At 43.2% G+C, this 11,583-nt stretch overlaps 2 protein-coding genes across 14 annotated transcripts in view; both read right to left on the bottom strand.

Moving 5' to 3' along the window:
• Positions 1–4,381, bottom strand: part of LOC124046541 (MAP/microtubule affinity-regulating kinase 3-like) — a 37,818-nt gene extending 33,437 nt beyond the window's left edge. For all 12 annotated transcript variants that reach the window (XM_046367023.1, XM_046367020.1, XM_046367017.1 and 9 more), the window contains exons 1-3: positions 3,050–4,381; positions 1,404–1,586; positions 1,100–1,153 (exon numbers count right to left, since the gene is read on the bottom strand). In XM_046367023.1, the coding sequence (XP_046222979.1) occupies positions 1,100–1,153; positions 1,404–1,586; positions 3,050–3,100 (288 nt within the window). In that variant the 5' untranslated portion in view covers positions 3,101–4,381. The remainder of the gene's footprint in view (positions 1–1,099; positions 1,154–1,403; positions 1,587–3,049) is intronic.
• A 202-nt stretch (positions 4,382–4,583) lies between these two features.
• Positions 4,584–11,547, bottom strand: LOC124046543 (eukaryotic translation initiation factor 5-like). 2 transcript variants are annotated; one of them, XM_046367030.1, is made up of 12 exons: positions 11,382–11,547; positions 10,682–10,889; positions 9,713–9,992; positions 9,448–9,529; positions 9,115–9,287; positions 8,165–8,276; positions 7,933–8,054; positions 7,584–7,745; positions 7,207–7,368; positions 6,906–7,070; positions 6,623–6,760; positions 4,584–4,944 (listed from the first exon to the last, which is right to left on the bottom strand). In XM_046367030.1, the coding sequence occupies exons 3-12, from the start codon at positions 9,782–9,784 to the stop codon at positions 4,846–4,848; spliced, it is 1,287 nt and encodes a 428-aa protein (XP_046222986.1). In that variant the 5' UTR covers positions 9,785–9,992; positions 10,682–10,889; positions 11,382–11,547; the 3' UTR covers positions 4,584–4,845. The 2 variants fall into 2 exon arrangements, with proteins under 2 accessions (XP_046222986.1, XP_046222985.1); XM_046367029.1 differs by lacking the exon at positions 11,382–11,547 and adding an exon at positions 11,134–11,286.
• Between the last annotated feature and the right edge of the window lie 36 nt (positions 11,548–11,583).

Below are 11,583 nucleotides of genomic sequence, written 5' to 3' on the forward strand. Positions count from 1 at the left end.
TCACAGAAATGTTCCATACGCACGAAAAGCTTATTTATCTCACATTTGTGCACATAATTTGTTTACATTTCTCCTTTGCCAATATAATCCATCCACCTGACAGGTGGGGCATAAGCAAGGAGCTGATTAAACGGCATGATCATTACACAGGTGCACCTTGTGCTGGGGACAATAAAAGGCCACTTTAAAATGTGCAGTTTTGTCACACAACACAATTCCACAGATGTTTTGAGGGAGTGTGCAATTGGCATACTGACTGCAGGAATGTCCACCGTAGAGCACAGGACCTCCACATCCTGCTTCTTCACCTGCGGGATGTCGGAGGAGGGGTGGGTCGATGAAAAGTATTTCTGTCTGTAATTAAAACCCTTTTTATGGGGAAACTCATTCTGATTGGCTGGGCCTGGCTACCCAGTGAGTGGGCCTATGCTCTCCCAGGCGAACCAATGGTTGTGCCCCTGCCCAGTCATGTGAAATCCACAGATTAGGGCCTAATTAATTTCTTTAAATTGACTGATTTCCTTATATGAACTGTAACTCAGGAAAATCTTTGAAATTGCTGCATGTTGAGTTTATATTTTTGTTCAGTGGTTGATTTCCTACTGAAGTTCAATACATTTTTTACATTGTTGAATTCCATTTTAATGTCTGGATTCCGTGATTCTGTCCACAACGCTGATTTTATAGGGCCCTACTCAGAGTTTCTGTTGACTTAGCACAGCCTATGTCAAAGGACCTGTCTTTAAATACAAAGCACCGAATCAATGGTGCTTTGGAAAAACAGATGGAAACTACAGCTAAGCAGCGAGTGAGAGAGATGCTTACTCTGAGTCTCAGTGGGGCAGGCAGAATACCAACGACCACCCCAGCATTCTGGGTAAGCCCTGGCCATGCTCTCTGTCCGTCTGTCAAACCCTGCCTGCTGCAGCACATCAGTCATATCAATAATGCCCTCTGACTGGCAAAAACCACCACCAGGGCACAGGCACAAAACTACACAGGTCAGTGGTTACACAGCCACGAAAAAAATTTATCTATGTTTGCCACATAACCTCAATAAGAGTACTGGGAATCACAGCCACACAGGGAGGATCCTTACCTTTTGAAGGCTGTTTGGGTTCAGTTGTGTCTTATCGATAATCTTTATCGCCACCTGAGGAGAGAGCAAAAACAAAGTGTGTAAACAATTATGCTCTGAGGACCCTTCACTGGGATCAACACAGCACACACATACATAACTTATCTTTTATTTTTATGTCCCCCACTTATGAACAAGATACAATTCATATTTGCACAACAAGAACAATGCTATTGAGAGGGGAAATAATAGACTAGTGAAGCTAGGTAAACCAGAAAGGGGCTACAGCAGCCTGTCCTGCTGCAGGCCTAGTCTCTCCTCTCACCTCTCTGCCAGTGAGGATGTGACGGGCCAGCTTGACCTTGGCGAAGTTGCCCTTCCCAATGGTCTTCAGGAGTCGGTAGTTCCCCACATGAGGCTGCTCGTCGGCACCAGAGTTCCGGGTGCGGACCCCTGAGCGGACAGAGCGAGCGGTGACCTCCTGGCGCCCATTGCTGTGAGACGTATGCTGTGGACATACACAGACAGACATGAGTAGAACAGCGCACTGTGGATGGACTCAAGGACGGACAGACAGACAAAGGAGTGGAACAGCTCTGCACTAGCAGTGGCTAATGCTTGGGATTCCATCCACTGTAAGGTTCCAAAACAACTCTCCTATTAATTAAATCTTTAATGAACAGATTATAATCAAGCTAACCAAGCAGGTAAAGAAAGGTTAGTGTAGGTGACGGACTAATGCAGCCTGATTATCAAGTGTATGTACAGCATACTGATGTCCTGACCCTGGTTAAAAGCCCACAACAGCCCACCCCAAAATCAGATAGATACTTTTCTATGGGTCAGTATCAACTCCAACCCAGGTCAGCTCCATTAGCAGGGCCTGCTCTGTTCTCTAACTCCGCCCTAACAACCCCACCCCTAACCTGAGCATCAGTGGTTACTTGGCCGCACAGCTACACCACAGACAGTTGGAGTTGTGGGAAAGATGTACAGCGCTGAACTGGATGAAAAGGAAAAACAGATTAAAATGATTCTGATGTTTGCATTGATCAGGATGTTACCAGTAAGAACGCATTAGATTCAGCAGAACGCTGCGCTCCTCAGTCTGTTGGACAAGGCTAGACTTCCAGTATATCCAACTATAACACTGGGTTACAGTGCTGTTACCACTCACAGGGAATGCCAGGGATGCTTTATTTTCTGTTGTGATCCACTAACAACCTATCTAAATGTGAGAACAATTCACCTCTTATAAATTGCATTAAGTAGGTCACACTTTAAAAATATATATATACCCTGGGAATATGTTTCAATATAATATTCCTTTCTTATGAACCAGAATGGATGACAGGATACAGAGTATTAGAACATCTAGATACAACTGCATGACATCAAAATCGAATTAACAAAAATACATTCCAAGAGAGGCATCATCCTCATTTGGCTAAATTAAAGTTACTGGTAGCCTACTGAGATTTTTATTAAAATGTCCTTACTTACTACACTGATGGGATGTCTTTTCATTGCTTGCCGGATACTCTGAGCAAGAATGAAAACTGTCAAGACGATTGTCATTGAACTAAAGCGGTGGGAAATCAGTGTAAGCCTATATCTTTGATAGAAAGCAATTGAACTTGAAAACTAGTCAGAACCTAGTCTAACAGGTAAGGTTGTTTGGATGGAGATACAAATGAGTAGGCTATTTATCACTATCCACAGTCCAAACAGAGCATCTGGCGTGACATCAGGTAACATATTACAGCCAGGGCGTGCACGGCAGAGGATTTTGTTTGTGCCGAACATATGCCTGTCTCCCGCGTGACACAATGTATCGAACACTCAGATACAATATAACCAGTATGAAAAACCATATGACACAATGTAAGAGAAATAGTTTCGTGGTTAGGCCTACTTTCTATTGTCAGAGACAGCACACCTCTAACTGGCTAATAATAACAGTTTACTTACGCTCTCCGTCTCTTTCTCATTGACTGTAGGTAGAGGAGTTTTTGTTGACATTTTCTCGTTGAAATGTTGTCTATTTCTCTATATTCTGCACCTCCTTTGGCAATACGAGGGGAGGCGATTGTATTCTTGCATTTGGACACAAACCATGAATTCGGCAACTGTCTCAACATCGATCCATCCAATCCAAATGTGTCTCAAGATGTCCCGAAGACTCAGACAGAATTGAATGACATGTATTTCCCTATAACGCTCTTCGGCAGCAGGGCATTCGCCCTATCGTTCTTTATGTTCAGAATTAATGATGTTAACTATTTTTCATTGCAAAAAAAATACAATACATTAGCTGTTAAATTGAACTAAGCTGCGGCTGATCGACTCCAATCTAGGCTACTTAGTGGACTGCGGATGGTTCAGATGTCACCGCTCCCAAAATCGCAATTTTGTTGTGATGTTATCCGTGTGTGCCTTGATATCCGTCTGTATTCCTGGGTTTCAGAATTGTTGAGATTTTGGACTTGCTGTCGGTTCCATTTCTTCCATCTTCGATTCCGAATGAAACTAGTGTTTTAGGTGGGAGCAAAATGGCTACCACTCACGGGCTCTGTTGGATCGGCCCAAATCCTGTCAGATAGTGATGGGTCGTTCGCGAACGGCTCTTTTTGGCGAACATTAGGAACCGAATCGCTTCGGCTAAAGGGCATTTTATTTGGCTCCCCGATTTGCGTACTGCTACTGCTTTTTGTAAGCGTCAAAACGATAATCTGCAAATAAATTACAAAATCATTCTCTGAAGAGGAATCATTGCAGAAACAAAGTGTGCACGTCAATCTAGTCCATTTGGCAAACAAATGAAGGCGATCAAAATTTGTCCAGGTAAAATTTTATTTTAACGTGCATATCACGACCTGACAATGGTAGACGCCTTTTTTGGTTTTATGTGCACGTTTTCCCCTCGTTCTTGGGCTATTTTCAAGCATTTAATCGAAGAGCAGTTTGGGAGCCAAAGGATGCAGCTCACCGAAAATAATTGGGTCCGGAATGCCATCACTGCCTCAGATCACTACTGTCTAATGGCAGACGTGAGGAAACAAGCGACCCATTGGCGCTCAGTAGACAGTGATGGTAGCACCATTACTGCTCAGTGATTCACAATGACAGATTGGAATTAAAGTTTATGCCTTTCCCTACAGAAACAATGAGTCAGGGCTCATGCTTCCAAAATTAGCTTTGTTAAGACTGGATGGGCTGTTGCAATATACAGAAAACAACTGGGATAAGGAGTCACCCTGATGTGTCATAATTCCAGTGTTTTCTGTGCTCTCATTTCTCAAAACAGTTTTGTATTCAATATCTGCCGAGATTGCACTGCTGACTTGTCAAGGAGGGAATACCAATGCAGTGTTTAGTGACATCCCTAGTGGGCATGTAGTTTACACATACACCACTTATCTCAGACAAGTTCAAGAATCCCATTAACAATTAACCAAAGGTTGTTTATCTGTGACTAAAATTGAAGAATTTTTTTAAACAGTTGTGGATAGCAAAACATTATTTAATGACTGGAAAAAAAATACAACAGAAAAACTACAAAAATTAATGTGCAGTCAAGTAAATCCCCCAAAATACACCAATATCGCATAAATCAAATGTCTCAATTACAGAGTTAATGTGCAGTGACTAATAGCGCTATGTTAACAACATCAGTGAGATTATGGGAAAAGGAGAGTAGGGCTGGCAATTTGGCAGGATGAGAAAATGTGATTCAAAAATACAACTTCTCAAAATGGCCTCCTTGTTTAAATTGCATCAATATCAAAGTAGTCCTCTTCCTCCTCAGGCTTGTCCGGTTTTACGGTCTCCACTTTCAGTTCCCGAGCAGAAGAATCATATACAACCTGAGAAAGCAGGATGGAAAATAAGAGCGTTTATTTGTGCATTATACTGGCGTCAACTCAAACTTTTATCTCCACAATTTTGTGATATCCAAAATGGTAGTTAGTCTTGTCCCATCGCTGCAACTCCCGTACAGACTCAGGACAGGCAAAGGTCGAGAGCCATGCGTCCTCCGAAACACGACCCTGCCAAGCCGCACTGCTTCTTGACACTGCTTGCTTAACCCGGAAGCCAGTCGCACCAATGTGTCTGATGAAACACCGCCCAGCTTGCAGGTGCCCGGCCCGCCAAACCCTTCCTAACCTTGTCGACGCTAGGCCAATTGTGCACCGCCTCACAGGTCTCCCGGTCACGGTCAGTAGTGACACAGCCTGGGATTGAACCTGGGTCTGTAGCGACGCCTTAGACCACTGCGCCACTCGGTAATTATTTAATTTTATCTGATGTGGAATAGAGTTCCATGTAGCCATGGCTCTATGTAGGACTGTGCACCTTCCATAGTCTGTTCTTGACTTGGTGATTGTGAAGAGACCTTTGGTGGCATATCTTGTTGGGTATGCATGGATGTCCGAGCTGTGTGCTAGTAGTTTAGACAGACAGCTCGGTGCATTCAACAACTTCTTACAAAAACAAGTAGTGATGAAGTTAATCTCACCACCACTGAGCTTTACATGCATATTAATGTTAACGCTCAAGTGTACATTTAAGGGCCAGCCGGGGTGCCTTGTTCTGAACCAATTGTAATTTTACGAGGTCCCTCTGTGGCACCTGACCACACGACTGAACAGTAGTCCAGGTGTGGCAAAACTAGAGCCTGTAGGCCCTGCCTTGTTGATAGTTGTTAGAAAGGCATAGTAGCACTTTATTATGGACAGACTTCACCCTATTTTACCTACTGTTGTATCAACATGTTTTGACCATGACAGTCCACTTGCTCAATTTCTACATTTATTGCAAGAAATAGTTGCAGTTTAGAGTTTAGTGAATGTTTTGTCCCAAATACAATGCTTTTTAGTTTTGGAAATATTTAGGGCTAACTTATCCCTTGCCACCCACTCTGAAACTAACTGCAACTCTTTGTTGAGTGTTGCAGTCATTTCAGTTGCTGAAATAGCTGACGTGTATAGTGTTGAGTCATCCGCATACATATACACACTGGCTTTATTCAAGGCCCGTGGCATGTCGTTAGTAAAGATATTAAAAAGTAAGAGGTCTGGACAGCTACCCAGGGGAATTCCTGATTATACCTGGATTATGTTGGAGGCTTCCATTAAAGAACACCCTCTGTTCTGTTACAAGAAAATCTTTATCCACAGTATAGCAGGGGTTGTAAAGCCAAAACGTGCATTTTTCCCCATCAGCAGATTACGATCGTTAATGTCAAAAGCTGCACTGAAGTCTATCAATCATCAATCTCTCTCGGCCACTCATCAGTCGAGTGGCGCAGTTGTCTAAGGCACTGCATCTCAGTGCTAGAGGCATCACTACAGACACCCTGGTTTGAATCCAGACTATCACAACCGGCCGTGATTGGGAGTCCCATAGGGCGGCGCACAATTGGCCCAGCGTCATCCGGGTTTGGCCGGTGTTCACTAAGCATATCCTAGTAGCCCAACTCAAACCACAAAGTATAAACTGTGCAAGCTATGAAAATATATCAGTGGACAGTCTGACCAGTACCTCCACATTTTCATCCTCTGCCTCTTCTTCCTCACTGCCCTCGCTCTCTTCCTCCGCCTCCTTCAGCCACTTGATGAAAGGAGCTGCCTTCGCATGGATCTCTTTGGCAAGTTCCTTAGAGACATATTTCTTAGACACCTGAAATATATAAAGTAATGAGCAATGACACAAATTTTAACGACAAAAAGTTATATTTGACAAGAAACTAGGTATTAGGGTGATCAGTCTGACATGCAGCTGTATTGAACCGTGTTAGAGCATGTACAAGTTTAATCACACATACCTTCTCTGCCCAGGACAGTATTACATCCTCCTCCACTAGATCAGCATCATACAGGTCTTTGAGTATGACAGGCACACGGGACAGCAGCTGGGCTTGGTGCAGCTTTACCAGGCACTCAAATCCTCCCAGGAGGTATTTCTGGGCCTTCTTATTATTCACACAGAACTAAAGACAAAAAGTAACAAAACCACAATCAATTTGGCAAGGTTTTGGTCAACTTTGTCCCCTCTTGAACACATTACCACAGTGGTAAGAGGTTATGACTGAGGTCAACTGTAACAATGGGGGTTTGAAGACTCACGCGAAGGAAATGGCGTTTGTATTTCTTTATCTGGTCACGGATGTTTTCATCGAACAGTAGTTCACTCAGGATCAGCGGTCCCATGGCCGTCACATCCAGACGCTCTGCCTCTGCCAAGATCTCCTTATCTGCTGCATCAATAGCGCCATCCTCCCTTTTTTGCTGGAAGAAATAACCAGAGAAAGCTTTTAACATGATTTTCAAAATAAGCACAAAGATTGCTGTGTTGAATAGGAAAAAAATGATTTATGGCCAGTCAAAACTTCTAGGTCACCATCATAAAACATTCACTCATTGTACCTCTATATCAATGAGAAATTTTCACAATGGATCACTGACTTTCATTGTCCTTATAATTGATTTCAGGCACAACTTACTTTGACAAAGTTATAGAATATGTTGACCCTCTCCTCCAGAGTCTTCTCCAGGTCCTCACTGAGGGTCAGGTTTTTGGCATGGGCACTGATCTCCTCCATTCTTCTTCTCTGTGCCTCCTCCGTGGTCTCCTCTGCCCAATCCTCGTCATCATCATCACCGTCCTGATACACAACACACGTTCTCAAGGGATCAATAGCTGCTAGACAGACAGGCGTGGGTTACTGACAGACTAGTCCTTCAGAACAATAATAGCTTGGAGGGGGGTGATGGAGGTTGGTTCCCCTATTCAACCACTAGCATTAAGAACTTAAACTGACATGGTTTGCACACATTAATGAGGATACTCACCACGACAACAGGGGCATCTATGTCGTTATGGTTCCCAGCCTCTCCGCTGCCAGAGCCATTTTCCTTGTCCTTCTTACGGTTCTTCTTCTCTTTTTTCTCCTTCACAGATCCAGGTTCATTTTCTGTTGAGAAAAGACATTGGCGCTTTGTCACTCAACAGGCCACATATCAGACTTGACTTTAAGATAAGAAAAACAAACCGGTCATGGGCAAATTCTTATTGTGTACTTACCTGGTGGGTTTTTGAGGATAAACGTGCAGAGCTTGTGTCGAGTGTCTAACATGCCACGGTACCCACAGGCCTTACAGGAGTTACCAATGGTTTGTTTCTTAGGATTGATATGCTGCAATGAAAGGTCAACCAACCTATTAACATAATCACTCTTTATACCACCCATAATAGACAAGCAATCACATACCCAAAACAGACCATAACTGCATCGCAGGAGAAAAAGCCACTCGATCCCAAATGGCTGGGGCATGCACAAGCAGGACCCAAAAAGGCAGATGTAGCACAAGCAGGACCCAAAAAGGCAGATGTAGCACAAGCAGGACCCAAAAAGGCAGATGTAGCACAAGCAGGACCCAAAAAGGCAGATGTAGCACAAGCAGGACCCAAAAAGGCAGATGTAGCACAAGCAGGACCCAAAAAGGCAGATGTAGCACAAGCAGGACCCAAAAAGGCAGATGTAGCACAAGCAGGACCCAAAAAGGCAGATGTAGCACAAGCAGGACCCAAAAAGGCAGATGTAGCACAAGCAGGACCCAAAAAGGCAGATGTAGCACAAGCAGGACCCAAAAAGGCAGATGTAGCACAAGCAGGACCCAAAAAGGCAGATGTAGCACAAGCAGGACCCAAAAAGGCAGATGTAGCACAAGTCGGACCCAAAAAGGCAGATGTAGCACAAGTCAAGGTTGGCAGGATGTCAAATAAATCTACATAAAACCAAGTCTTTATTATATCTATATCTGAATTAAAAGACATGATTTTTTTTAAAAGGAAGAAACACTACCAGGAAAATAACTAACCAACATTTGTGGCTTTGATATATAAAAAAAAGTCCAATTATTTTGCGAAGTCCCACATATAAATGCACTCATCACATTTAATTCCTGTCCCACTCTTGATAGCACTACTCAAACACCCACCACAGAGGACAAATATGTTCATCAAATATTTACCAAATCGGTTTCAGGGTTATCACACTCAGGACACAGCACAAATTTACGGATAAATATGTCAAGCATGTCCTGCAACTTGTTCGCCTCATGGGATCCGTTGACGATGAAGCGGTCATTCTTTGCATCAAACTGGGTCTGCGCACCAAGCTCACAACCAAAGAACTTGGTCGGATCTGCAAAGAGGATATGAGTTGCAATCAACATTCAGCTAATGGATGGTTATGCACACAACACAGATACCTAACATTTAGTGAAGGTAACAATTCAATGTATGGTGCGAGTCAACATAACCATTTTAGAATCAACACTATGGTAGTGGGGAGGTCAACTTACATGTTGGAGGCCGACTCAGTGCCTTTGCAACATCAGTCATGTTGACAATGACCGTCTTGATTCCATTTCCCTTGCCCTCAACCTGGACACAAATCAAACCACAAAAACCATAAATAACTTAACAGAATCATTTTGCAAATGGACCACCATTGAGTCATGCACATTTGGAAAACATACAACTGACCAAGCATGCAAATATCAAGAATGTTGAATGACAATGCTATTTTCCTGACAGGATCATGACAAGATTATACCAGATAATCACCTTAGCAATCAGACGGGGCATCTTGTAGCGATAGAACTGGTCTGCCACGCTGCGGTTGACGTTGACCGACATTTTGACTGGCTACTAGCACTATCAGTAAGATAAAAAGATCTTGAATGGGGATTTTTTGGGATCTTCTGTCTGGAAAAGAGGGGATGACATAAACGACTGCAAGCGTGCTCAGTCTCTGACATGAAAAATAGTTTGCCACTGTGGCCGCAAGCGCCTTGATCGTAGACTAGGTTTCCTCCACACAGGTTCCAACAGCTGCGCAACAGCTCTGAAAAGAGGGGAGAAAGGCATGGACATCAACTCTAGTTCCACAGATTGATAACTTCCTTGATGGCAATGGCTTTTAGTGAATACCTAAGTATCCTATATAATTATCTGACTTGACCTTTTAGTTACAACCTGTATGTATAGTTGTTGGGTATGTAGCTAGCTACCCAATGTGTCAAAAGTTAGTGTGGCTCTTGTGAAATGTCGCCACTGACATTGTCAAACTCAATTACGAGACGAGACCCCGTGTGGCTCAGTTGGTGGCGCTTGCAACGCCTGAGTTGAGTTCGATTCCCACAGGGGGCCAGTACGAAAACGTATGCACTAGCTAACAGATAGCCAACTGATCTCGCTTTGCCGTGAGCTAAAACACAGCAAACGTGTCTAACGTTAACACATGTATGTATACGCATTCTTTCACTTCGATATACAAAGAGATCGGGTTGATTAGCAACCGGGAAGCCAGACTGATGAATCTAGGTAAGTTTGCGCTGCAGAGTGCGTCATGATTTATCAGATGGCACGAGTGATGGGAGACGCCATTTTGATATTCTTATTTAGCCGAGACATTACTACGCCACGAATTTCACTAGAAAAAAAGTAGCTACATCGAAATATACATACAACAAAAACAAAGCGTATATATTTACGACAGCTGCATATTTCTATAGCTGGTCGTTATGCACTCACCGTTTTCGTAAAACAAAGACATAAACAACGATGGTCGTCCAAGAGGCACAGTGAAGTGTTGCCTAGTACTGCTGCTGCCAATAGCTGGTGTGTTGCTGGGATTGTAATTCAATGATGCAAGGTGGCAGAATTTCGGAGGTGATAAACGATCTAGCAGATTCTTGCCCCTGTTGTGAAAATATTCGGGACGCCGTCAGAGTTGGGGTGTCTAAGAAAAAACAAAAATGAGTTAGTCAGCAGAAACTAGTTCGATAAAGCGACTAACGTTAGCTAGCTAAACACGTTTTGATACACTCGCGCTAACGTTAGATAGCTAGCTTTTTGTTTGTTGCCGTTAGCTAACTAGCTTTGGCTAAATACACCATGGACTCAAACCAGACATATCATACAACAATTATTAGTTAGCTAGACACCTAGCTATCAGATGGACGACAGTAAAATTGATTCGCTACCTCTCGAACGTTCTCTCAGACAGGATGATTATTCTGTAGCCAAAACGTGAACTTCTTCTTCGTTTAAGTTTAACGGCGGTTGGCACCCAATAAATGTTGCATTACCGCCACCTACTACTAGACTGTTGTACAACTCCCTTATACTTTGCTTGAAGAAATAAACAAATAACCCTAACATCTAAGTTAACACTGTATGCACAAAACAAGGACACCCCCCAACTCCACTATTTAAATCTATGTAGTCCTACCTCAGGTCAACAAGCTGAAAGGATGGGACAGCACCACTTAACACACCCAGGAACTCGTATGATGTCAAGTCTCGAACACCCAAATACCTCTCTGCAGCTGACACTACAACCTCAATTTTCTGCAACTTACGTTCCAACCTTGCAGTACAGTTGATAACCATTGCTATAAATGCTAAAAATCCAATCTTACTGAAACATATAT

This window comes from Oncorhynchus gorbuscha, linkage group LG10 (assembly GCF_021184085.1).
Source record: "Oncorhynchus gorbuscha isolate QuinsamMale2020 ecotype Even-year linkage group LG10, OgorEven_v1.0, whole genome shotgun sequence".
Lineage (NCBI taxonomy): Eukaryota > Metazoa > Chordata > Actinopteri > Salmoniformes > Salmonidae > Oncorhynchus > Oncorhynchus gorbuscha.

Bases quoted from the DNA above. Each gene is read 5' to 3' on its own strand.
- LOC124046543 (XM_046367030.1), bottom strand. From the start codon at position 9,784: ATGTCGGTCAACGTCAACCGCAGCGTGGCAGACCAGTTCTATCGCTAC. The intron at 7,071-7,206 runs GTGAGTCTTCAA...TTTTGTCTTTAG, and splicing joins ACAAACGCCATTTCCTTCGC to TTCTGTGTGAATAATAAGAA. The intron at 4,945-6,622 runs GTACTGGTCAGA...CTGCTTTCTCAG, and splicing joins CAGAGGATGAAAATGTGGAG to GTTGTATATGATTCTTCTGC.